Here is a 26,927-nt window from a genome sequence, read left to right as displayed (position 1 = left end):
AAACTCCCTTTTAATAGGTAGAAACCTGGAACTGAACCCAGCTCATGGTTGGTGACCGTCTGCCTCAACCGGCTGGGTTGGAAGAGAGAGTGAGAGGTTTTGGGGGGGGGGGGCATAGCACAATACAGGTACCACATGAAGATGTATAATAATAATGAAACTAATAATTTTGATAAAATGGCCAATAATAATACTTAAAAACTAAATATAATAATAATGATAATGATAATAATTATAATTGAAGCAGTGGGTGTTGAGCAGGATCATGGGGGCAGTAGGTGGTTTGCAAACACAGATCCAGACTCTTCAGCACCAGGGGCAGAAATACCTGCAGAAAGCGACAGGAGGAGAGAGGAGGGAGACGACAAAGTGTCTGTTTCTGCTTTTTTATACAGCATTATGAGAGACTTTTAACTGAATAAGAGCAGTAGAGCAAACTCGCTATCACAGAGAACATTTGAAGGCTCTTGAGACTTTGTGTTTTTGGCCAGTCTGTAATTTGACCTGCCTTCTTGCAGTAAAAGCCACCACTGATAGCCTAATCTCCTTCGCTCAGTCTCCTTGCTAACAAGCAGGTGGACAGATCTGCCTTGTACTTGACAGTGATGCTACAATCTGGCTTTACCACTTTATTAGATAGATGATATGGTTAAAATGTATGCTCTGGGGGTTGCTTAGCCTCCAGCTCTTCAGTAAAAGTAGATTTGCTTTACTTGGTAAGTACCTTTTACACATAACTGGAGCTTGTTCCCTACGTCTCTAACATTTTGGTTGCAAGAAGAAAGTGTGTGTATGTATATTGTATACATTCTATGCAGAAAATCATCAGTTGACTTTATTGTGGTGAGCCCTATCACAGGTTATACACCATTTATGAGCCTAAACAAGTGTCATTTTCTCCACATTGTCCCTAATGTCATTTAACAATATTTTGAAAACTGAAGTATAAGGTGTGATATGGGCAAAAAAAGTAAATCTACATTTTATTTTATTTTTTTTAAAGCTTAGGAAAGATTTCTAATTTCAATCAGTTTTTTTTTTTCATGTCAAATGCACAAAAATTAAAACATGTTTTTAGAACTATATTAAATAAAAGACCTGTACCAACTGCAAGGCTGTCATTATTATGCATATTTTAAAAAATGTGATCACACACAGCTATGGTGACCTGGCTACATGGCAGGGACAGAATGGATGAAGTAGGATCTGAGCACTGGCCTTTCCATTTCTGTACCTGTTACTTTCGTAACAAGACATAGCACCTCGACATCAAACCGAGAGCGCAGATCAGTAAGGAGTATTTTATTTAGTCTCCCCCTTCTCATAGATGCAAAAGTCACTATGAGATACCCAAAGCTAGCCAGCCGCCTAAAGTTGGGCAACATTCCCGTAAACTGCAATGGGTTTGTGTAACTACTTATGACACAGTTTTACGTGACTGTTGTCACTTAAGACAGCTGATGTAGCCAGCTATTATCTAAATTAAGTTTTGACTGAAAATAAACTGTGGATGGAATAATTGTGTATTCATTGTCAACAGTGTATTCATTAACTCTCACAGCTGTTTATGATGAATTAAACAGTAAGGGAAATGGTGAAATCCACAAAATAAATAGCAGCTGCAGGTGGATGGGAATCAACATCTCATCACATCTCAAAGCAAACCAGTAGTCATTTCAATGGAACACTGGGGGAATGGATTAATATTTAGGTGAAAAGGAAGCAAATTCACACTCTCAGCCAAAATAACTGGAGCTTTTTCCCGAAATAAATTACACAAAATGCATGGTCCACGGTAGAATATGTACTTGAGTGGTGATCAGGAATATTTCAAAGTAGGTGATTTACCTTCACATTGAAAAGCAATCACACAAAGTCCAAATTAGATTTAAAGCTTTGTTCTCTAAAAGCGAGCACTTTTCCTCCACAAGCTTCACCTGTGTTGGCAGTTTTCTAGAAGGAACTTGTGTGAAAATTTTTCTACTGCAAAAGCCTAGTTTGTACCAAGGAAATGCTCACAACCACCGAGCTACCATGCCATCGAGATTGTCCAGACTGATAACTGAAATAGAGATGTTTGCAATCATAAAAGGTATGAATTGTATTAGGGTTTTTTTTTTTTCTTCTTTGCGCTGACCTTTGCAGGTGCATATATGCATTGACCACATAGGTTAACCACTTTTCCTTTGCTGTTATTTAATCAGCAGAGGTCACTGGAATACAGTTAGAGCAAGCGGTCAGTATTGTAATCAAATAATTGGGATTATTCTACTGTTTGCATTGTTTTAAGTCAGAGGTTTGCGAGCCTCATATCTTAAACGTGAAGGCAGTCATTAGTCAGACTTGCTTTTTTAATGCTCTGTAGTGACAAAGTGTGCTTTTGAACAACAAATGGTCTGCGCTATAAATGATCCAACTTTTACAGTGTTTTCTCAGTTGGCTTTGCCATAATAAAAAACCCTGGGATCATTGACAAACAAACAACCCTCAGCCTGTGTTGGACAGCCGGCTCCATCTAAATCCCAGCAAACATTTATGTCCAGAGATTGGCAGTGGGTGTGTTTGCATGTTTGCGTCCGCGTCCAGCAGGGGGCATTCGACTCCCACACACTGACACATTTAGGGCATTTGGGCAGCCAGGCAGCTGAGAGTAATTGAAGCCAGGAGTATTTGTACTGGTGTGATCCAGATGACCGTAAATAACACAATATTAATGACAGTGGCTGTTTGCAACTGTGTGTCTATCTGTCACTTGTCATGCCCTGCTAGTTTCCCAACCTTTGCACTTGTAGTGTTATTGGAGGAAAACATACCTCAGTATTAGTGACGATAAGCACATTTCCCTAAACGATTGTCGTAAAATGATTAAAGCCAAGTGGTTTCTGTTGGTTGGTAGTCACATGCTACACAAACAGAATGGGATTCATGGTACTATCATCATTCATGTAAGAAAAAGGGGAAGTGCAGACACAAGAAGCTGATGTCACCCCCCTGCCCCAAACACACACACACACACCCCATGCCCCCATCTGTCTTTACCCACAGCCTTTTTTGCTTGCTCGTACCCAGACAGCGGCTGATGACGCTGCAGTTGGGACTGTGGCCTATCTTTCCCGCTCGCACTCCTCACTGTCTCTCTCTACAAATGAAGGCTGAGTGTATTTATAGTCGAGAGTGTCACCGGGCAGCCAGCGGATGGGGGATTACCTTGGCCACGATGAACAAGCGGGGCCTCATTCAGAAACAGCCTTACTTGCTCTGTGACTCACGGCCAAACAGGCAGGGTTCACCACACTTTCACTGCTGAGGTATTTTGCTGCATGTGTATGTTTTTGTTTGTCTGGCAGATTTCCCTGCATTCCCCAAGTTGAGTGGAAACTTCTCAAAAATGTGAGAAGGATTACAGATGAATTGCTCGCTTGATGTTGGAACACAGCTGTTAGTGTTGCAGCCAGTTCACTTTTTTTCTGTTTTTATGCTGTTGTACTGTTCAGATGAGAAGTGGTGTTATTCAAATAACCACATTTACGTATTTGTATTGAAAGTAGTTTGAACTAAACTAACCCCTTGCACTTCCCTGATTAGTAAAAATTAAAAAAAATTGTTCAATCCGATATTTATTGATTTGATAATGTTTTTGGGCAACTCTTGGGATCACACCTCACTTAATACTTTTGAGCCTCTGAAAGCACCACAGGCTTAGTAAAAGGAGTTGTCACTGACTCAAACCGGAAAACAACTTCTAAACCAAGTAGTGCAAGGTGAACGCTCACCCTGGTACCTGTCAGATTTCATTTTAGAATTAAACTTTTGAACTTTGTAATTTACCCAGAACAATAAGATGATGGCCTCACCATTGAATTTCACTCTTGTGTATACTGAATTCCTTAGTAGTTTCATATTTTATCTTGAATTAAAGTTGCAAAATCATTTCTCCACTTTGTGTCTAATAGGGCTGCACGATTCTGGAGAAAATGAGAATCACGATTTACTTGCTTAGAACTGAGATCATGATTCTCTCGCACGATTCTTTTTTTTTCCCCAGTATAAGTATTTATTGCACTCATTTACCTAATACATAGGAAAACGTAACAAAAAAATAGGATGGTGCCTGTTGTAGGACCTGCTCATCAACATTTGACAACAGAAAGGGAACGCTCCCTTTTGTTTTTTGTTTTTTTTAGCTTTATTACAACAACTACATCTATCTGACACTGAACATAAAAACAATCGACTTCAGTCTCTTGTCTTCTCTTACTTATACAACCTTTGATTTTTCTGTGCGTTTTCTGTACGCAAGATGATGATAGAGGTAGGTATACTTCTTAAAATGCACAGCATAATTGTTAACAAATATGTATGGCATTTGACAAGACAACATGATAGCTAAACATTACAATGACCTTGGCCATTCAATTAGGGTGACCTAAACAGGAAGCTTTTTGGAAAATCTAGAACATAGTCCTTTTTAGGCAGCCAACTGCTTAAAGGTTCTTTGCCAAGAACACAAGTCTGTCTACATTTTGAGGCTTCAGTGAGGGATGGAGATAAGTTATAATGTTCCCTCCTGTACTGAACTCCCTTTCTGAAGGGGAACTTGTAGCAAGAATGCAGATTTCTTCCTCGCCAGCATACACAGTATTGGATATTGACCCTTGTGTTCCCTCCACCAGACTAAGGGGACCTATTCACTGTCAATGTTGCTTGAGAGCAGATATGACTGTAGGTTTGAGGCAACAGCTTGCTCTAGCTGTGAGGATGGGTCAGGTTGTGCCTCATTGCCTTTTGCTGCTTTTAAAGAAGCTGCGTACAGTCTGTCAGCTCATCTTCATTGGGGGGTGGCTTTGCTTTAAAGGAGAGAAGATCATTAACAAAGCTCATCTTAAGATTCTATTACACACACCAATGTAATATCACAACAGCTTTAGACAAAAGTACACTATCACATTTTTACAATCATTTCAAAAATGTGTAAATATCATTGTGAACATGATCTAATATATATATAATTACCATAATTGGAGTTATGCCAATCATCTCCTGTGTCAGTCTGGCCTTGACAGATGTTTTGATTTCCTCACTGACATATTTCATTTTTAATCTTGGATCCAGAGCTGTGGCAATGTTTAGCATCTCCTGTGTGTTTGAGTCACTGTACTTTTCCTGACATTACTTCAGGATTCTTGACTTAATTGATAGTGTGAGATCCGAGTCATCTTCCTACACTGCCACAACTGATGTTTCAAAGAGGCAGAAAACTGGCTTCACACATGAGATGCTCACATACTGCTCTCCTGAGAGGGCATCATTGAAGTCTGTCAGGGGGTTGAGGGTATTGTTGATTGCCTGAAGGACTTCAATGCTCTGCCATGTGGGAATCAGATGTCTAGTGTTCTGATCGGAGGAGAGACCATACCTTTTCTCAGTCCCCACCTTGTTGGAAACTCAGTTTTAAGCTTGTGTTCAGATAGCTTGAGCCCCTTTGGGGCCTCAACAAACTCCCTTTTCCACCTCCAACTGTAATTGAAGCAGCCCACATGCTCTTTGCATATACCTACAGCGCGGTCAATTCGTGGATCTTTCATTGCATTCTCCAGATCAGAAAACAGAGAACATTTCAAATCAATTCTTGTCGTCAACTATTTTTTATTATTGCTTTTAATTAAAAATATTGATGTAAACAAATGATTTATATTACTATCGTTACTGCTGCTATAATTATTTCCATTATTGTTGTTATTTTGATCATATTATCATCCTAATTGGCCAAATGGCATAGTTTAATAAAAAAAATAAATAAATAAATAAAAAAGATTAAATGTAATACACAGCTCACTTATAGCCAGACGTAGCCTATGCCCAAGGAGGCTGCTTTCACAGTGTTGGATTCACTGCTTTGTTATCCACACCATTGTCTTCCTCCTCCAAACAGTAAAAGTTAAGACTCTCCATTAGTCCCTGTGCTAGAGCCTCACTCGTGTGATCCTCGGGTAAACAACAGTCTGTAGGCACCAACTTTTCATGGTGAAGTCACTAACCATAAAATGTACTGTCGGGCTCATATATGGTTCCACAGTTGACCTGGACTATAAATCTGTTATTGCCGCAAAATAATGTACTTCCTATAATTCTGTCGCCACTGTTTATTGGCACTTAGTTTATAGAGCAGGTGGTGCAACCTTTGAAAAATAATTGCGAGAGGGCATTGAATAGCGCTTATCTAGGATGTTGATCATTTCCCTTGTTTTGGACAGTGTTGATGTTGGCCATATCGTTGGTCAAGTGGTAAGTGATCACTTCTGTAATCGCCTTGTGCCTATGGGAGCTTGACAGGTATGGTGAAACACTGTATAAGGTTCCCGTTATTGATGTCTGTTTGGTCGTGCAGGAGGGTTTTTCTGTTTTCTTGGCCTTTACAGCTTCATCATATTGCGGTTTTTGGTGATGTTTAACGTAATTATATAAATTTGTGGGTTTACCCTGCGGATCTGCTACTATGGCAAAACACTGCTTGCAATGTACGTGATTTTGACTCTCATCGTCTTGTCTGAATCCAGAAAACTTCCACACCTCAGAATGTGAACTTTTTTCATTACAAGAACAGTGGGATTGGTTAGAATACTCACCTCGTTCTCACTACAATCAGTGGAGTTTTCCTCTGGATTCATTTTGTCATTTTTATTTGTCCTTACACAACTTCTCTCTCACACTGTCATTCACCAGTGTCTCTCACTTGCTCTCACTGTGTTGATTTTCCTCACTGGTTTCTGCTGCTCTGCATCACATGATGTAACATGTAACACCGCATTGTCATTTATTGAGGGAGGAACTAGGAGCGCTTTTTTTTGATGCAGCTGATGTCCATGAAGAAAATGCAGCAGAATCGTTGTCATTTAGAAATGAGATCGCATAGAGGTATGAATAGAGGTCCCGTTTTTAATAAGGTTAATCGTGCAGCCCTAGTGTCTAAGTGCTTGTCGCTGTGGTGTTTCTGCACTTCTTTGTCTAGTCAGACAGTGTGGAAGGTACTGTTAAGTCTTTTCCCTCTGATTTTCTGTTGAAGATATCTGGTTGTCTGTAGGTGAAACTCTTTGTCTGGTCAGCCATGGTGACTCTTACTCCTCCTGCTTTGTACCCATTTGAATAATTTGAATTTTTTTAAATGTCATTCTTTTTAGCATATAAGTCTGTTTCACCTAAGAAATGTAACCCTGTCGCTCCACAGATTTGTTTGTGCTTTTGGTAAATCATAAGCATTAAAAGGAGGGATTTTTTGACTTGTAATGTGAATTCATGTTGAGGGACAGTCAAATTAATTTCCTGGTATAGTAAGGTGCTCTCTAAAGTCAGATGAATTAACTTCCATTGTCATATTTTAATTGCAGAGTGAATTTTGCTGTTTCAGCTTATTGCCTCCTTGACAAGATATACGACTGTAGGGCCTTTGTGATACAACATGCTACAGGAATGCTGATTGATTTCACCCTTTTGGAAACATATGAAAGCTCTGACTCTTGATTGAGGATTCTCTGCACTTGACTTTTGAGGATCATCTTCACTTTTTGAACATCCTGCTAGCATAGTTGTAACTTGTAAGTCTGGCACATAGTCACATGTCACCGTCCCAGTGTCAGCACTGGTACTGTGACTGTCACATGACACACAAAACTATCGCCAACATTAAATGTTCTTTTCAGAGGATAACTAATAATAATTAATGTTGATGACTGATGAATAATGTTGGATTACTTTTAATTATTGTTATTGTTATGGGCTATTGGGATTTTTTTGTGGTAATACATATATAATAATTTTTTTTTTTTTTTTTTTTAATTGCAGCATTCGAATACTGATTTGGATGTTTATTACCATTGCAATGGTCGATGCTTCGAAGCATTTCGGTCAGCCCTAATGCTTACACTATAAAACATGAAAGCAGTTGCCTGATCCAGAGCTTGAGTTAACAAACCAAAACAAGCCAAGAATGAAAAATGTCAAACCTGTATTCTTTGCCAGCCTGCACTAATTTTGACATTTTTCTGACTTCAGAAAATGTGCCTGCATACATTTAAAGAAACAAATCTTAAAAAGTCACTCAAGTCTGGTAAAGAAAGTAGAGCAAAGATTCACTGCAAAATTTAACATCAAGCATGTCTGGACTCATTGTCTTTTTTTTTTTTTTCCCCCCTTCCTTCTTCTTCCCCTGCAGATACTTGGAGAAGTATGAAAAAGTCCACCACTTTGGCGAGGATGACGAAGAAGCGCAGCCGGGGAATCCCAAAGCCTCTCTTCCAATTGGTGCAATTCCCAACTCTTATAATTACCAGCAACACATTGTATCAGGTAGGTAGAGACACCATGCTTAGCATTCACAAGCCCTCACTATGTTCTCTAGTTCACTCTTTCTGTCTCGGTCACGTCTGCATCAGGAACATGGATTCAGCTTCTGTTTCTTGTTGTCTCTCTCTCTCTGTTTCTCGTTGTCTCTCTGAAGTTCACCCTGTCCCTCTGTCTCTTTCTCTCTGCCCCTTGGCCAACTCAAACACTTAATCCTCATGCAAATGTGATTACAGCAAACCATCACTTCATCAGAGCTGTGTGAGATGCATGGGAAACTGGTCAGCCCGCAGGTTAAGCATAAGAATAGAAAGGTGTCTTAACAATAGCTGTTTGTTCCGAGGCTTTTCTTAGTTGGTAGAACTTATATCGGAAGAATATGATGAGGAAGGAAATATACAGATTGCAAGTTTTAATGGAGGTCCACATAGCTTCAATGCCTTTTATAGTTTTATAAGCCCCAGAGTTAGGCTTAAAAGTGTTTCCATTTTTAATTTCAGCTGTTAGGAAAATCACTGTGGTATGTTATGAAAATGTTTTCAGGTTCTATGGTCAAGCAGGCTGCATTTTAGAGCCAGAGATTTTTAAGACTAATGCTTACTTCTATATTTTAGGTTTTAAAAATTCTGATAACGATATATTGGTCGATATTCATTTTTTAACAGAAATTCTGAAAAGTCACTGTCTAAGCTTTAAACTTTTGAGACAAAACACCTGTAGCTGTGCTGACATGCAAGTCATAGTTATAATTGTCATCATGTCATTTAAGCATAATGAGTATAACGCTATATGTTAACGGTTCATTAGCTGTCTTCAGAGTCATGGCATTAGCTACCTTTGTGGCTAACTAATTTAGCAACAAATAAAGCGCTAGCAGTGTTTTATAGCAGCGGTCAGCGCTATACTGACAAGGCAGAAGATGATAGGGCCATTGTTCATTTACTCGCTAGTCTTATTGACGGTTGGACAAATAAACGTATAACTTTACTGCAGCAAAAACGGGCACAACTGCTGTCTGGCTTATTTAAGTTTTACATATAACCTAAATAAGCCTGCATATGTATATGGTCGCATATACATATGTGACCATTTTTTGAGAGTGTGCGAGTTAAAATTTCATGTGGTCACATTTGTGCAGGTGCATGATGACCATTTGGGTCTTGGGGCCCCTCCAACACGGGAAATTTGTTGGCCATTGTGGTTGAAAGTAGTACTTTTTCTTCACTGGCTCAGTTGTTCTCTCACTACGTGCATTTTTTTGCCTGCACTGACATCCTCATTGCATCCTCAACTATTTATTACGTTTGATAAACGCCAACAACAGGCAACAGGGTTTATAAACTGCGGCTAAGAAAAGATAACCACATTACGTGTGACATGCGTTTATACAGTCCTAGTTGAAATTATTGGCACCCTTGAATTTTAAATGCAGAATTTAGAATATCTTCAGAAATTAATGCAAATTAACCAGTTTTGTAAAATCAGAATATTTTAATAAAATGTCCAAGGTTATTTATCAAAAGAAAATAAAAAAACCAAACTTGCATAATAGGGAAAAAATAGAAACACAAAATGTACCCCAGACACAATTATTAGCAGCCTTCACAAATATTTGGTTGCAGACTCTGTAACCGTTGGCAACAGTGACATCCTCTAAATGTTTCTTGTAGCCATCAAAAAGCTTCTTGCACCTTTCTGCTGGTATTTTCTACAACTCTCCCATTTCTATGTGTTCAAGCTCTTTTAAGTTTGCAGGAGTTCTTTTTGCAATGGCAGATACCAGCTCTCGCCAAAGGTTGTCAGTGGGATTTAGGTCAGGACTCATTGCTGGCCAGTTTAAAACAGCCCATCTTTTACTTTTCAGTCATCCTTTTGTGCGGCTGGATGTATGCTTTGGGTTGTTGTACCGATGAAAGACCCAAGACCTTCGCCACAGACCTAGTTCTCTGACACTGGGTAAAACATTTAGCCCTAAAATGCCTAAGTAATCTTTTGATTTTATCATTGCTTTGATACATTCAGTGCTTCCAGTACCAGGGGCAGCAAAGCAGCCCCACAGCATGATAGAACCTCCACCACTTTTTACTGTAGATAGGGTGTTCTTTCCTTTTTGGTTTCATTTCGTCAGCTATAAACAAAATGATACACTGAATTACCAAAGAGCTCTACTTTGGTTTCATCTGACCATAGTACATCCCAGAAAGACTTTAGCTTATCTGTCTTTTCAAACATTAGTCTTGCCTTTTTGTGCCTTTTATTTCATTGATAGTTTCCTCCTTGGCTTCGCGCATGGAGTCCTAATGGGTTTAGTGTGCAACGTATGGTACAGCCTGAAACCACCACTCGAGATTGAAGCTCTTTAGATGTCTTGCATGGTGTTTTTTCCGTAATCCACATCAAACTTTGCAGACTTCGCTCATTGAGTTTCCTCTTAGCACCACGTCCTGGAAGCGTCCTAACAGTTTTATGACTGTCAAATTTCTTGATAACATTAAGAACTCTTGAAACAGGGATTTCAAGATCTTAGCCTTTGGAATTGTTATTTTTCTGATGCTCTCAGACAGCTCTCTTGTCTTTGCAATTACAAAAAAGAAACTCGAAACAATCAGCCCGTTTTTATGCAGTAAAACCACCATTCATTGGTTAATTCAGGTCATGTGAACACTAGAAAATTAAGCACAGTTGAGTCTTAATTATTTTTTTTATTTTGTTTGAGGAACTAATTTAAATTCATTGAAAGGGTGCCAATGATTGTGTTGAGCATACATTTTATTTCTGTATTTTTTATGTCACTATATGAAGTTGTTTTTTTTTTTTTTTTTTTTGCGTAAATCTGTGCTTAAAATTCAAGGGTGCCAATACTTTCAACTAGGACTTTATTTAATAAAATGTCCAAAGTTACTGAACAGATACAAAGACAAGAGAGCTGTCTGAGAGCATCAGAAAAATCATAATTCCAAAGGCTAAGATCTTGGTGCTAGCATTGCTAATGTTAGCCACACTAGGTAAACAAATATGACATGCAGGGTTTCCCATTATTTACTTAGACTGTGGCGGCCACCAGTCTAATTTGTCCCGCCTCAGTTTCATAATGAAAATGTGTTTCGACTTCTCATAATAACATAAAAGATCTCTAACGAAATGCCATTGCTTCATTGTAGAGCTGTGTGCAGCGCATTGATTCGCTCAGCCCCTCACTCCTTGCCCTTCTCTCTCTGTCTCTGTGCTGTCGCTCTGCTTTCTCTCTAACTCTTTCTCTATTACACGTACGCACGCACAAACAAACACACACATTGACAACAGACTGTGTCACAGTAGGACTGGCCACCGGGAGAAATCCCGCTGTATTGGCGGGATACATGCTGTTAAGCTCTGCTTTTATTTGAAAACATTTGTGTTGTTTTCTTTCAAAATTATTTAAAAGAAGACATATTTTGTCAGCCTCTGCTCATGGCAGAGAAATTAATGTTTTACATTAATGTTTTTTACATTTTACAAATATCAAGTGTCGACTCACTATCAGTCATCTCTGATGTCAGTCTACATCAGTGTAAAACTATAGTATGCAAACTATTCATCAGCATGCAGAGTCATTGATTAATGCCATGCTGGACCCCCCACAAAAAGGGTGTGACAGTATCAAATTGAGTAATATGATGTGAAATCTCTCCAGATTTTTGAACTGTTGGTAATTATCGTTTTATTTCTGCCTTTTGGTCAAGTTTTTCTATTCTTCTAGTTTTCTAAAAGTCCTTGGCTGTTTTTCACCTGGTGTTTTTGGCACATAATCTCCATGGTGATTTTTATTCATAATTTCATGATACAGGTACTCTTGAACTGTGATACTGACTTGATTAACTCTGCCTCAGTAATGCTTGCTTTTCACACAAAAAGTATGTATTGCAAAGTTTAAAGACAAGAAGAAATTACTGAATCTGTATTGTGTTTTACTATCACAAACCAGAGTGAGGACCTCTGCCACAGCTAAGCTCTCAGCTGTGTATCCACTTCATGAGCCTGCTCATTATATATAACATTTATCACTTTTATTTATTTAATTCAATTCTCACCGTGCTAAGCTATGAAAAATGCAGTAATTGTCAGTGCCTTTTTTCTTAGAAGTTGCCTACTCACATATAAGCATTGATGAATAAGTTTTTAAACCCAAACTGGCTGCTGCTTTCATGATGAAAGAGCAGCCTCTGAGTAACCACATCATATTTCAAACTAAGTTTTTATTTTATTTTATTTTTTATTTTTTTGTTCAGCTGGCCAAGGCCAACCTCTAGTCTGTGTTGACAGACCCTGCTCAAAAACAGTGAATGCAAGCTGTCCATTAGCCTCACAGTGTTGTAGAGTTCACCGCTGAGCTTCTCTTGGAGGTAATTGACTGTCCTGACAGCAGTTATTGATGAAGGGCAGGAGGAAGCACTTGTTGGGTTTTCCCTCCACCTGAGTTTAGATTAGAGCATCCAGCCCTTTAGTTGCAGGCTCTTTTCTCTGACAATCAGCCAACTCCCTGCTGAGCTGACTGACTCTAAAACATGTCTATGGTGGGAATCGACACACAGCAAACACTGGTTAACTTAGTCTTAGGCTTGTAGGTTTTTCTCATTCACCACCCCGATGAGTCAGACATTGAAGAACAAAATAGTTTCCCCCCAACATTTGGCTTTGCAATTGTTTTTTGAAAGATTGTTTGGAGTGATGATTCTTTGCTTTGCTGAGGTGGACCTTTTTGGAATTTTTGCAGATATGCTCTGGTGAACAAACATTGTCATACCAGGGCTGAAACATGTGTTATGTTAAGCTTGTATTCGCTCTCCCCAAGTGGCCAAAAAAAGTTACTGTAGGTTTAAAATCAAATTGCCCTATTTGCAATAGTACTTAAAATAGCTTTTATTATAGTACTGTATAAATCATCGGAATAATCAGTAGGATTTTTGATTACATAAGGGATTGGTGGTTATATCCCTGCATTACACCCCAAGCCTGGACCAATGCTGGTAGTTTTTATTTGTTTTTTTGTTTTTACATTAACTCAAACCCAGTATGGCATTTCTGCCTTGCAAATTCGTGTAACTTATCAGCCAACATATATGCTGATACTGATTTCTGCAATAAGCTTATATTGTTCACTATATTTGCCTGGTCAATTTATTGATCTCGCTCTATTACAGAACTTTTAAAAATCAGAAAGAGCTTTTTTTTAAAAGTCTGTCTGTACCCCAGGCTCTGAATTTAAATGTAACCATAATAAAGTTGGACAGCCAGCTTGAAATTGTTCTACGTTAGCTTGGCAGGCGCAGTGATGGTTTTACCATTGCTCTGGAAATATTACACCAGTTTTTTCCGTACATAGGCTCTACTAGGGCTATGTGATATGACGATATATAGATGATAAACATCTATTGTTTCATATTATGCTCTGTCGTTTCTGGAGGAAAGTGAACGTGACACAGAACTGGATAATTCCCACCAACCAAGACAAAACGAGGAGCTTGTACATAAAAGAGGGGCTACTTCTTTCACATGGAAGTGGTTTGGGTATGAAAAGTCTGACATGGACCAGAAAACCGTACTTTGCAAATTATGCCACAGACCGATCCCCACAACAGACTCAAACACCACTTAACAAAGAATCACAAAGATGTTAGGAGATAATGGCTCCCATTGCAACTTACATCTGCAAAGAAATGGCCACAATTTACACGGTCCAGAAGTAGGGGGTTTGTTGATTGTGCTAACATTTGACCTTAAGGTACACAATACCAAGCCAAAAACACCTCACATAAGTTGAGTTGCCTGATTTATGTCGAGTGTTGAGCCATAATACAGGAGGAAATCCACATTTATTTATTTCACATTTATTTATTAATTGAATATAGTAAAAATGTGCTATATCGTGATATGTTTCGTTATCTGGAGATGAAATTACCTATGTATAGTGGCCCAGGTAGTTAAAATCACTTGTTTCAAACTTAGGTAAATGTAACATTAGAACGGCTTTTTTTCACTCTTTTCAAACTATTTTTTAGCCACACGCCTGTCTGAGTTTCATATGCTAGCAGTAACTGAGTGGGGACTAAAGGCTTCTCTGCGCAGCCGCCTAGCTAGCATCTACCGATGTGAAGCATTTAGGGATCAATGGTAATTGGTAGCTACGGAAAATAAGCTTGGCTACACTCTTCCCCCTCTAAACTGCATTAGTCTCTGCATGCACATTGGTCACATGCCACGCTCTCCACCACCATAAGTAAATTCTCAACCTGTAGGAAACCCTGATTACACTGAGCTTTTGTCTGCCCTATTGTCCTTTTTTGGTTGTAGGCCTGGGAGGAACTTTTAATGCACTAAGCTCATAAAGCCATGTGTGTCATATGGCATGTTGTGCATCTGTCTTCTGCACCTCTGTACAGTGCTGTCTCGCTGCAGGTGATGGAGGATGAGCATAGACTGGCAAGTTTTGAAAGGAGCTGCTGCTATAATAGCAACTTGGCTGAATTACAATTCCCTGTACAAACCTTTTCAGAATGGATATCAAATTCAGTCAGCAGGACTCATCTCTGCTTTATGATTGGTTTCATAAAGCAGCAGTCTCCAAAAATGCTGCACCAAATGGAAATATCCACTGTATGGAAAAATGAAACTTATGCACTCAAACTGATTGATAGCAGAAAATCAAACCACAGCACAAGGAGGAATCTTGTGCCTTTTGTTGACAAAATGATTGCACTTTTAAACACTGGATCTGTCATTTAGAGGTGCTGACTAATCACAATCAGGCCATGATTCTTTCCCCACACAGGGCTCTTTAGTATTTAGGATTAGACATCTTTTAATTATAAAAAGCCAATCATGGAGGTTGACTGAGTCAGAGACAAACACAATTAAAAGTTAAAGGACATTCATATTCCTCAGTCAGACAAGGCACATGGCTCATCAAACTAATTTGAACCAAAGACAGCCTTCACTGAACAGCTTAATGGCCCATTTGGTTTGCTTAAACTCAGTTAAAGGAAAAATAAATCTGAGTTTAAGTGGCTTAAGGTGTGCGATGACATTTTTATGTAACCAAACTTAAATGTATGATCTGCATGTTGGAAAGTTTGTTAGTATGTATACTTTAGTTTAGCCCTGTTTGGCAACAAATGAAAAATGTCTAAGTGGGTGTCTGAGATTTCACTCACCTTAGCGCTTTGAGTGGTCAATAAAACTAGAAAAATGCTATATAAGTGCAGTCCATTTACCATTTAATGATTTTTGCATATCCTATTTCGGAACATGTATAGTAATAGAAATATTTTTCTTTTTTTTTTTCTTTCTTTCTTTCTTTCTGCCCCCCCCCCCAGACTATCTCCGCCAAAGTTATGGACTGTCTACAGATTTCGTTCCACCGTGTGACTACAATAAACTGGTGCTGTCTCTCCTTTCGGGCCTACCCAACGAAGTGGATTTTGCTGTTAATGTTTGCACTCTGCTTTCCAACGAGAGCAAGCATGCAATGCAGCTGGACAAGGACCCCAAACTGGTCACGCTGCTGCTAGCCCATGCTGGTGTCTTTGATGACTGTACGTTCCTAACTTCTCTCAGATTGTGCTCCTTATTTAAATGTTGAACAGCAGGATAGAAAAGTCATTTTTATTATTGTGAACTGTTTTTTTTTTCTTTCTGTTGCACTAATAAGAGCTTCAGCCAACAAAGAATTCTTGCAATATACATAACTTAAAAAAGTTGATTCTGTACATTTAATTAGTGTGCATTTTGGTAAACCAATTATTCTGGGGTGAAGAAACTGCAAATATTTTCCCAATTTACTGCCTCCTTTTCCCACCTCTCTGTTCTAGGGTGAAATTTTCTCTGTACTTAGCACCTCCTAAATATAATTCTTGAATTGGGAATTTAAGAACAAGGGAATAGATACAAATAATACTGAGCTGAATTTTAACACTCTACTCTAACCCTCCATCTGTACCTTTTTAGCACTAGGCAGCTTCTCTGGGGTTTTCGGGACAGACTGGAAGGAGAAAACCTCCCGGGACTTTGTCAGGGTAAAGTAAAGAAGAAAAAAATTATGTGTGACCTGTTATGTGGTCTGCAAGTTGTTTTTGTTAAATATGTCTCATTTTGAACATTAAAGATAGAAATTAAATACTGCTTTCACTAATAAGCCACAGAGTATTGGTTTCACTTTTTAAGATGTAAAGATTGGCAAAAAAAGATGGTAACTCCTCACAGAGGAGCCTCCATAGAGCAGTTTTCTTTAAGGCACCATTACACAGAATGGAGTTCAATTCACTTTGATTTCTGTCCATTTGAGATGCATGCATAAGTAAGGCATAAAGTAAATGCAAGCAAAATCAAATCATGACTCAATAATAACTCAGTGTAAATACTACATTGCATTATTTTATTTTTATATCCTCAGTAATAACTCAGGCCTCAATTATACTCCCTGTGGACACGCACACAAAGGTGTAGTTGTTCTTACTATACTTCTTTCCAGTCCATTAGGAGGAGTGCATGCTCAGTTGGTGCCCCTGTAGCGTAGTGGTGAGCGGACACAACAGTTGGAGGGTATACAGATGTCCACCTCCAGCCTCATGTACACCTTGTGATGACGAAATTTACAACCCACTGACCCTAGTGGAACCTCACGTACACATGTGTAAAGTAGAACGCTGGCTTCAGTTCTCTTGGTTGTTAGTCCTTATGTGAGGTCAGAGGTCAGACTCAGTAAAAGTTGGTGCCAGTAGGAATTCAGTATCTTGCCCAAGAACATTTGTATCTAATACAAGAGGTTTACTGTGGATTATCAAAGGGACTTCTTACTCAGACAGTCTTAAAAATGTGGTTGTCATCATTACGGGAAAAATCTTTCTCGTTCCCAAAAATGTATAAACTGTGTGACGATTAAAGCTGAAACAGTGTGCCAGTTCATCAATGAGTTGATTGGACAGAAAATTAAATTTTTTTCAGAAAATATGCCATAATTTCATTGGTTTCAGCATCTCTTGTATATTTACAAGTCTTCATAGTCCTCTGTGATAGTAAATTGATTATGTTTGGGTTCTGCACTGTTTTCTGGACATAACCAGCAATTTCTCTGTCAACTTGGGCTCTGGAAAAATGTAACAAGTATGTTTCACTATTTTCGGACATTGTATAGACCACACGATTAATCGAAAAAGTAATTGGCAGATTATTCAACAGTACAAATTATTTTTAGTTGCAGCCCTATTTATGATATTGACACTTCTGCCATGTTAAGCATATGTTATAAAAGTGCTTGCCTTGTAATGAGCTGATTGTCCAACTAACCTAAGTTTTATGGGTTTTGTTTGATCGTCATGCAGTGATAAATTGAAATTGATGAGTTCGTCAGGTCTGTAAACATACAGTATGTTTGTTTAATTTAAAGTTGCTTAATTTAGCTGTAATAGATTAGTATCCATTTAAATGCCCTGCTAACAGCCTCTCTCCTTCTACAGTTCTGGAAAGAGGTAGTGGAGGATGCTGAAGTCAGGGAGCTGATCTGGGACAAGAGCAGCCCTGCACAAGGTAAACACACTTAGTGGTAAAGGCCTCAAAACGCAATTTATGGGTACACTCCTGCATGCTTCTATGGTATATTTGTTGAAGCATAAAAGGCTGTGACATGCTCAAGTGTGCAGACTTTGTTTACTGTGACTACCTTTTCAGTTTTTGTTGTCTAATGCCTGAGACACATTGAGTGTGAAGTGGGATGTGTAAAATAAAATTTTTTCCTTGTTGAACTATGTGTTCACACTTTCATCTGGCATGGAGCTCTAAATTGTTCCTCCTCTCTCCTCTGCAGATGGTACGTTGTGTGAGGAGCGCTGGCATAGCCTCTTCCATCCGCCACGGAACCTGGGTATCAGTGACATGGAGGCCCAGCGGGTCCTGCAGATTGCTGTTATCCTGCGAAACCTCTCCTTTGAGGAGGCCAATGTCAAGCTGCTGGCGGCCAACCGAACGTGCCTGCGCTTCCTTTTGCTCTGTGCCCACTGTAACCTCATCTCACTCCGACAGCTTGGACTGGACACGTTGGGCAACGTGGCTGCTGAGGTGGGTGTGGGTTTTACTTTTTTTGGGCATTCTTTTTCGGTGGGTCAAAACTGTTGTTCAATGCCAAAATATTTGGCCAAATATGACAAGCATGACTTTACAACTGATGTTATGGATTTGGGTCAGTTCAGTAAAGTAGTAAAAGTAATCTGCCTGAAGAATATTTGCATCCAAATGTAGGTTTCTGTGACACATTAAACTGTCTTGTCTTTTGGCCATCATCTACTCCAAAACAGTCTGAATTGGAGCTTGGGAAGAGACAGTTCAGTTAATCTACGATATCAGTGTCATTTGAAGAAAAAAATGCAAACTGTGTATTACATTATTCATTGCAGTGGTCTGAACAGATTTAATTAATTACTTGCTAAACTAGCAATTGTTCAGTCACAGTATAACAACAGTAACTAGGCACAGCAGGTCTTTCAAGCTTTGGATTTCTCCTGGTGCTGGAACGGTGTGCATTAGGCTGGAATGCACGCCGCTGTAATCAAAGAGATTGTTAGTGTTTTTGCAATTACAATTGTTAGCATGTGTGACTAGGCCAAGGAGCATGTCATTAACTAACTACAGTATATTAGTTTGTGGGGTTACAGTTTATGTTTAAAAAAAAAACAAAAACAAAAAAATTTGGATTAGCATAACCACTGTGACTAAGTAGTTAGTTACTGTTCAAAAACAGGCTGGCTTTATTTGGGACATACCAGTGGTATATTTAAAAGCCCAATCAGCTATAGCTGTAGCTAAGATTTCATAAAAAAAAGAGAGAGGACTAAGGCTGCTAGATGGTGTGGTGTCTCACATACAGACAGTCTGTTTTTTCGAGTATTTTTCACGTTTTAATTCAACCAAGGTAAACTATCATATTTCCTAGCAGTTATGGACATACATACACTGAACTCAGACCCAACTTTTTTTTGAACTGACATTCAAAAAAATAAAGCTTTAGATTTAGAAATAAATGATGGTGAGAATGTTGAATATGAATGTGAATGTGAAATATTGGCTCACTGTTGAGCCACAGTGAATGCATTACATGGGCTTGCTTCAATTTTAGTGTCCCATTTATTGCTATGAGAAACATGTAAATGAGTCTATATCTATTTTTAGAAATTGTATGCATATACAATTAAGCCTTTGATGTGATTAATTGGATGGTTGGGTTTAGGGCACCTCTCACATTCTAAGGATATGATACTGCAAAGCCTTGTGTCATGTGTTAATGTAAATAATTATATATTCTACTAGTGCAATTTTTTTTGTTGCTTATGTTGTGACCAAGAACGCAAATCATTAGTGAGTTGTGATGAAATTGCTGTATTTTGGCCTTGTACCTGCTGTTTTTAAATATAGTATCAAGCCATATTTAGTTATGGTTCGGTGAAGTTATTATTTAGCGTTTCCTTCTCACCCTGCCTATAATCTCAATACTGAGGAGGAAAGTCTCTCCACTCTGTAATAATTACTGTTACAGTTCTTTCCAGCTTACTTGCTGGAAGGTTGGATCATTGAATAAAGTTTATCTGAATTCTTGTAGCTCCAGCTGGATCCCGTTGACTTTCGGACAACTCATCTGATCTTTCATACCATCACCAAATGCTTGATGTCAAGGGACAGGTTCCTCAAAATGAGAGGTGAGTGCTCTGGTGGCTATAGGGCCACAAGCTATGGTGACTTGTTTGCATAAGTCTGATGTAAGCTGGGCAAACTCTGTGAACAGTTTGCTTTTTTGACTGCTAATGTCAGTATGTTATATGTAGCATCTTACGATAAATGTGTCTGTATTTTTGTGTGTGTCCTTAGCCATGGAGATCCTGGGCAACCTCAGCAAGGCAGAGGACAATGGTGTGCTAATCTGCGAGTATGTGGACCAGGACTCGTACAGGGAGGTAATGATGCTCCTCACCCTACCTGACCTCATGCTCCTCATGGCCTCCTTGGAGGTGCTGTACCTGCTGGCCCAGCTCGGAGAGGTCCCCTGCAGCAAGATTGCCTCTGTCGACCACAGCATAGGTATGATTTTTCTTCTTGGCTTGCCTTTTTTTTTTTTTTTAATGTTTGTTCATTCCACTTGATAAATGAATCCAGAGCTTTAAATCTAATGTCATGTGGGCTTAGTTGAGTTTTGGTAACTTGTCTGCCTGACAAGTTCTGTCATGCTAGTCTTTCCATTCATGAGTAACTGGCTCAAATGACACTGTGCCTTTCCTTCTACCATTGGGGTGGCTGTAGCTCAGGAGGTAGAGCGGTTCCACTAACCGGAAGGTCAGTGGTTCAATCCCTGGCTCCTCCAGTCCGCATGCAAGATACTGAACCACAAAAACCCTGATGTATCGTCAGTGTGTGAGTGTTTAGAAAGCGCAGTATGTTTAGAAAAGAGCGCTGTATGAATGTGTGTGTGAACGGATGAATGTGGCAGTAGTGTAAAGCGCTTTGAATGGTCTATAAGACTAGAAAAGCGTTGTGTAAGTGCAGTCTATTTACCATCTTACCATTGAAACCTTTAATGATTGTTTCCTATGGTTGGGTTTGGATTGCAGTCTCTGCTAAATGGGTGAAATGTGATGTGTGTTTCAACCAGGCTCCTCTGTGCTGATTCTTGTATGTTTTCTTCTTCCTTTCTCTCTGGTCAGACCTGTTAGTGCGATTAGTATCGGTTGACCTTCATACATTTGGACCTGACGCCCTAACAGCGGTGCGGTTGATTGAGCATCAGGCCAACGCTGACCAGGCAGCTGAAGTTCGGCCACAGCTGGTAGAGCAGGTACCTGCTGCCGTGCAGGGAGCCCCAGCAGCGGGTGAGTGTCTGTACAGCTCCTCCATCTGTCAGTCACACATAATCTCTGTCACTGCTGAAGGGAGTTGGGTGAAACCTGTACCCCTTGATCTGGAAATTGTGAATTTTTTTTTTCTGCTCCTTCTGCTCTTCTGAGTTTATATGTGCAGCCCCCTGATGGGCAAACAAGAAAACTTCATTTTGCTTTGATTTGAGTAGAGTTAAGCAATGACCATATAAAGAGCAGACCAATTGAAATGTTCAGGTGGGGAGTGTTGGTTGATTTAACCATCCAAGCTCTATTTAAGCATTATTAAGAGAATTTCATACACTCAATTTTGAGTATACTGTATGGATAGCTAACCTTCACTTAAGTATGATATTTTAAAACAATGTGAAACTTGATCTAGAATTTAGTTTTTATAAAATCTATACATATATGTAATAGATTTTACCTATTTTACCACACTTTTGTTTATTCTGACTTTGCTTATGGAAGCTCAGGTGGCAGGACTCTAGCGTTGTTTCTATGCAAATAAAACTTAAAAAGCAATGTAAATAAGGTAAATGACGACAAGTTGACATGCATCAATAAATCTACAAGAGACTGGTGTGGCAATTTGTTATTCATGGTATTCAGACTGAAGGTAACAAAAATCCCCGCTGCCATCAACTGTATGTTGGAGGTAGATGAGCTTTTAACAACCTGAACTGAAAATATTACTGAGCAGCCTCACTATGATTAAGAAATGAAACAAAGGTTTGTCCAATTAAAACATTTGGTCAGCCAATTCAAATCAATTCAACACACAGCAACACAATGAATGGCCAAACAAGGTATGGATTTGACCATATGTATGTGTATTTGGGGAAAAAAATTGTTAAATATTACATGTCTAACCAAAGGTACTGATTTATCAGTAAAAAAAATGTGTAGGTAACAAATACAAAATTGCTGCCAGTTCACAATTTTTCACTTACAACTGACAAACTCACCTGTTGCTGAGCCACAGTAGTATTCCAACATGGGGCCCTGCGTTGCATCTTACATTAAATCCTTTTTGTAATCCTATTATATTTGGGGCTGAGTCTTGGCTGAAATGCCTGTTGAATTATTTACATCCTTTTATTTTGCTGCGGGTAAATTGCTTGGAATTATTATGTGAAAAAAATTAACAGGTTTTTCCTATTTCAGTTGCATTGCTCTAATTAAATTTAAGTAAAATAAAACATGTAAGCAGTAAACAGTTATTACTAGGAGCTGATGGCAAGACCACCGATAAAATTAGAAACTGTTTGTTTACAAATTCATGACTGTGAGTTTTCTGTACCTGTAAACAGATGTCAAAGCAGCCCTCCACATTTCTCACAATACCTTGAATGTGTGCGTTAATAGGTGACCCCTAGTGGTACATATACCCACCTAACCTTTGTGGTGTCATTCCAATGCTGTCAGTGTCAGCTCTCAGGTCTACTAATGTAAAGTTATTAGTCTGCTGACATCTAGTGGACAGCCAATGGAGCACTACAGACTTGACATTTATTGAATAAATAGACAATGTTTTTTCTTTTGCTTTGCAATGCAGTCTCAGCATTAAATCAGTTATGCAGGAGTCTTATCCTTTTTTTCTTACCTTAAATGTTTCTTGTCTTTTTTTCTCCTCAGTAACAAGGGTCCCAGTTCAATCCACTCAACCACCACCTGGTATTGTTGAACTAGATGGGGAAAAATTTACTCTGCAGTGGTAAGATTAATTAATCTATAGATATCTCTAGTTACAGAAAAATACAGTTTAGATGTCTTTGTGAGAGAACAGATTTATGATTTTCCTTGTGCTTATCCCCCATTGTGTCTGTACTTTATTTCAGCCTCTTTTGTGCTGACTTTTTTGCTTGCATAATCTCTATGTCCGTGGTTTCTCCAACAGGCTAAATGCGCACTTTGAGACAAACCCTGAGGGCTCTGTGTCTCGATCAGAAATGTACTCTGAGTACCTGACCACGTGCAGTAAAATGGGACGAAACAACATCTTGAACTCCACTGGCTTCCTCAAATGTCTGCGGTCAGTCCCCTTTCCTCAACCATCTGATGCTTTTATGTTCCACCAGCACAGAGAACCAATCTCTGTCACCTAATCTCTGTGCCCTGACCAAAGTAAATTTTGCTACTAAAAAACTGCAGTTATTTTTCGCAGTTTGCTACACAGTAGTTATTACGATTTGCCTTTGTAGAGCAGCTTCAACAAAGCATAGCTATCTTGAGTTTTGTAGATTCTTGGTAAATCCTTTTTAGGTAGTCATTTGTGCCTTATAATCGTTTCTTAAAATGTGTGCATATTATGCAACAGGAAGAAATAATAGTCTGAATAGACTGAGTCTGATCAGGCTGTACCACATCATGGATATATTGACAGGTCACTGGACACACAGAGGTACTTATAGCAAATGCACCTTTTTAAAATAAAGTACCCTATACACGATATTTCTCCTTAATGGTATGCACTAACTACCAGTAGTTAGGATCAGTGAAAGCCTAAATTTTCATAGGTTGAATAGATGCATTTGTTGAAAAATGTGAACTAAAATGTTGAAGAGGATCAGTAGATGTGTAAATCAATTACAGCACCTTTTGCGTTTAGCATTTGAAGTCACCAGTTTTCCCTTTGTGACAATCTTCTAACTGCCCCTGCCACCACAGGACTGTGTATCCCAACCACACGATGCGGCGGCAAGAGGAGCCCAAGGCCAATGGCCAGGTTCAGATCCTTCTGGTAGGGCTAAGGCGAAGGTCAATCCCTCTGCCCATCCAGCTGTACTACCAGCAGCAACAGCAGCAAAATCTGGCAGCAGCTCCTCCATCTCCAGCAGCCCGACATGAAGCACCTGGAGACCCTCAGGCCCCACCTCCAGGTAGAACTAGTAGAATTAATCAAGCTTATGTTTTTTCATCTCCTTTTTCTCGAGAGTGATTATGTTAAGGTTCATACTGTAAGAGCCTGTTCTAGCTAGGAAGTTAAAAATGCTACACGAGACTATAGATAAATTAAAGTTACAGACATCAGGTTTTGTTTAGCCATCTAAGATGCTGACTCTTATTCTCCTCTGGCTCAGTTTTGAAATCCATTTAGCTAATTGGACTGAAAAGGGCCAAGTGTCAGGAGCTGAAGCACAATGGAAGAAAAGAAAAGGCACTTCAGAAAAGTGATATTATGGAGAAGGATGCCGGCAGTCTTACAGAGAGAGCAGTGTTGTTACTGGTGGGACCAGGATGTTTAAACTAATTACAAAGGCAAACATATTGAGAAAATGATCAGAGGATAAGAAGTTATTGGAGCAGCTTTCTACGAAGTTGAAAGGAAGGTAGCTAAACTGTATCTCATATCATGAAATTGAACACAGAGGACATTTGGCAATGGTGTGTTATGTTATAAAATAATTCTGAATATTTGGGTGAATAACATTTTCTTTTTGCTGCATCTGATATATTAAGGAACAATAAATACGATAACAAAAAACCATAGTAAACATACCATCCTGTGACCATATATGACCCTACTTTTTGAGGAAATATGATTACTCATTGTTCTTGAAGCACACAGGATTGAGAATCATGTTAACACGGTCATTATAGCTTGAATTGAATAGAGCAACAAAGTCAACCAAGCTCACCAAATGTGACCCACTTAGGACTGATTAAGGGAATGATGTGTATTAAATACAAACAACCTACTTGCCATTAATTAAAGTCAGTGGAGCAGTAGTAAATCTTCAGCACAATACCTGGTTTCAAAATATTTCATAGCCTGATGTTTTTGGCTCATCAACCTGTCATGTTGCTGTTTTACACAATTTCTGTTCGAAGACTATATTGGATGATGTGCTACCTATTTTGGGTATTTGTAGTTATTGGCTTCTTGTTTTCCTGTTAATGCTCTGTTGACACATAATGTACATTCCTTTACATTATCAGAATAAATTGCCTGATACAGGGAGTAGCTTCGATTGGTCATACAAATCACACCTAAAATTATATTTTAATACATGTGAGACCTGTTACCAGCATACCTGCCAAGCCTGCCATTAGAATAAGAAGTAACATCACAGCATTCTAGTGTTGTCCATGCTGGCAATGTAAGGATTAAAAAGACTGTTTTTTAAACTGGGAAAACTAGGACTTTAGTAACTTACCAGACTTGAGCAGTTTTTTCTTTTTGTGTAAATGTGTTACCAGGCTTACCTCCCGGGCATCCCATTCTTGGACCCCAGTTTGTCCGGGCCCGAGGCCCCAGCCTCAGCACCGGTGCCACCGTCCCATCCATGGCCTTGACCGCACAGGAACCTTCCCATGCAAGCCACCCGACTGTTTCTCGTCACCCTGTGCCCCCACAGGTGCCTCCACAGTCACCACCAAATCCTCTGGCAGCAGTGCAACAGCAGCAGCAGGTCCGACCTGGTCCAGTGGTCCAGATTCCGATGTCGGCACCAGCATCCCAGAACCACAGCCCCCAGAATCCTCCCACTCCACCTGCGGCTCAACAACAACAGCAACACTCTACCATGCTCCCCACGGGGACGCCACTCACGCTATTTCAGCAGGTACCACAGGGCCATATCCTCACCGCCAGGGTACAAGGTGTGTGCCCTCCGATCACCCAGCATCCTCCCCTGCCTCAAACCCCTCCCCTGTCTGGGCCTCAGGGTGGAGCTCCCCAGATGGAGCCTCAATGTGTTGCAGCAGCAACAACAACTTCCTCTTCCATCCAGATGGGGGGTGGTCACATGTTAAGCATCACAGGTGTGCCCAATTCCCAGGGGTCTCGTGTTGCATTTCAGAATATCGCCCCCAAACCAGCCCCAAACCAGTCAGGTGGACCAGCAACCACAATAGCCACTCCCAGCCAGCAGCCTCAGCCTCAGCAGCAGGCACAGAGTGTAGTAATAGTCAGCCCCAACCCCCAGCAGAGCCCAGCCTACACCCCTGCCATACACCAGATTGTTCTTGCCAACCCCTCCACCATTCCCGGTGCCCAGACTATCCAAATAGCAGGGCAGCCTGGAGCTGCTTCCAGCCCCTGCCCGCCTCCTGCCTCTCAGTCCAATACCCAGGTCCAGCCCAATCAAACTTTCAGCCACGCACTGTCCATGAAACGCCATCAACAGCAGCAGCATCAACAGCCACCGCTCCAAATTATTTCCCAAACTCCTCCCTCTCAGCCTACCTCCACTGAGTCCAGCTTGATCAAACAGCTACTGCTTCCAAAGCGAGGGCCTTCTACGCCGGGAGGAAAGCTCATCCTACCTGCTCCGCAGGTGCCACCTCCGAACAGCACGATAGCCCCTAGTCCACAGGTCATCTACCAGGCAGGCTACAGCACCCAGAATCCCTCACCTCAACCTCAGCAGCTCAATGTCCAGCTGGTTCCTGGCCAGCTTTCTGCTGGAGCTCCAGCCCTCCAGACAGTCCAGCTCATTTCCACAAGTAGCCCAGGGGCAGCTACCATCATCCAGGGACCCACAGCAGCTGGACAAGTCACATTCACCGTGGTACCCAACACTGGCTTCACCACCTCTACTGCTGCTGTTGCTGCTGTCAGCCAGGGTGCTGTAGCGCCAGTTGCCCCCCCCCCTCCATTCTCTACTGGAACGATGCCCCACCACACCCCAGCAGCTCCACCACCACCACCACTACCAGCTCCCCTCAGAGGAGACAAGATCATTTGTCAAAAGG

The 26,927-nt window shown here is 40.1% G+C and overlaps 1 protein-coding gene across 3 annotated transcripts in view; it reads left to right on the top strand.

Annotated features, from left to right (window-relative positions):
* Window positions 1-26,927, top strand: part of arid2 (AT rich interactive domain 2 (ARID, RFX-like)) — a 42,566-nt gene that overhangs the window by 8,597 nt on the left and 7,042 nt on the right. For all 3 annotated transcript variants that reach the window (XM_040143334.1, XM_040143352.1, XM_040143344.1), the window contains 12 exons: window positions 8,210-8,343; window positions 15,690-15,908; window positions 16,321-16,388; window positions 17,829-17,898; window positions 18,176-18,426; window positions 19,961-20,057; window positions 20,227-20,436; window positions 21,057-21,221; window positions 22,866-22,944; window positions 23,128-23,262; window positions 23,898-24,109; window positions 25,431-26,927. The exon at window positions 25,431-26,927 is cut by the window's right edge and continues 926 nt beyond it. In XM_040143334.1, the coding sequence (XP_039999268.1) occupies window positions 8,210-8,343; window positions 15,690-15,908; window positions 16,321-16,388; window positions 17,829-17,898; window positions 18,176-18,426; window positions 19,961-20,057; window positions 20,227-20,436; window positions 21,057-21,221; window positions 22,866-22,944; window positions 23,128-23,262; window positions 23,898-24,109; window positions 25,431-26,927 (3,137 nt within the window). The remainder of the gene's footprint in view (window positions 1-8,209; window positions 8,344-15,689; window positions 15,909-16,320; window positions 16,389-17,828; window positions 17,899-18,175; window positions 18,427-19,960; window positions 20,058-20,226; window positions 20,437-21,056; window positions 21,222-22,865; window positions 22,945-23,127; window positions 23,263-23,897; window positions 24,110-25,430) is intronic.

This window comes from Xiphias gladius, chromosome 2, assembly GCF_016859285.1.
Source record: "Xiphias gladius isolate SHS-SW01 ecotype Sanya breed wild chromosome 2, ASM1685928v1, whole genome shotgun sequence".
In the NCBI taxonomy this organism is placed as follows: domain Eukaryota; kingdom Metazoa; phylum Chordata; class Actinopteri; order Istiophoriformes; family Xiphiidae; genus Xiphias; species Xiphias gladius.
The sequence above is the reverse complement of the archived record's forward strand: the minus strand, read 5'-3'. Positions and strand labels throughout refer to the sequence as shown.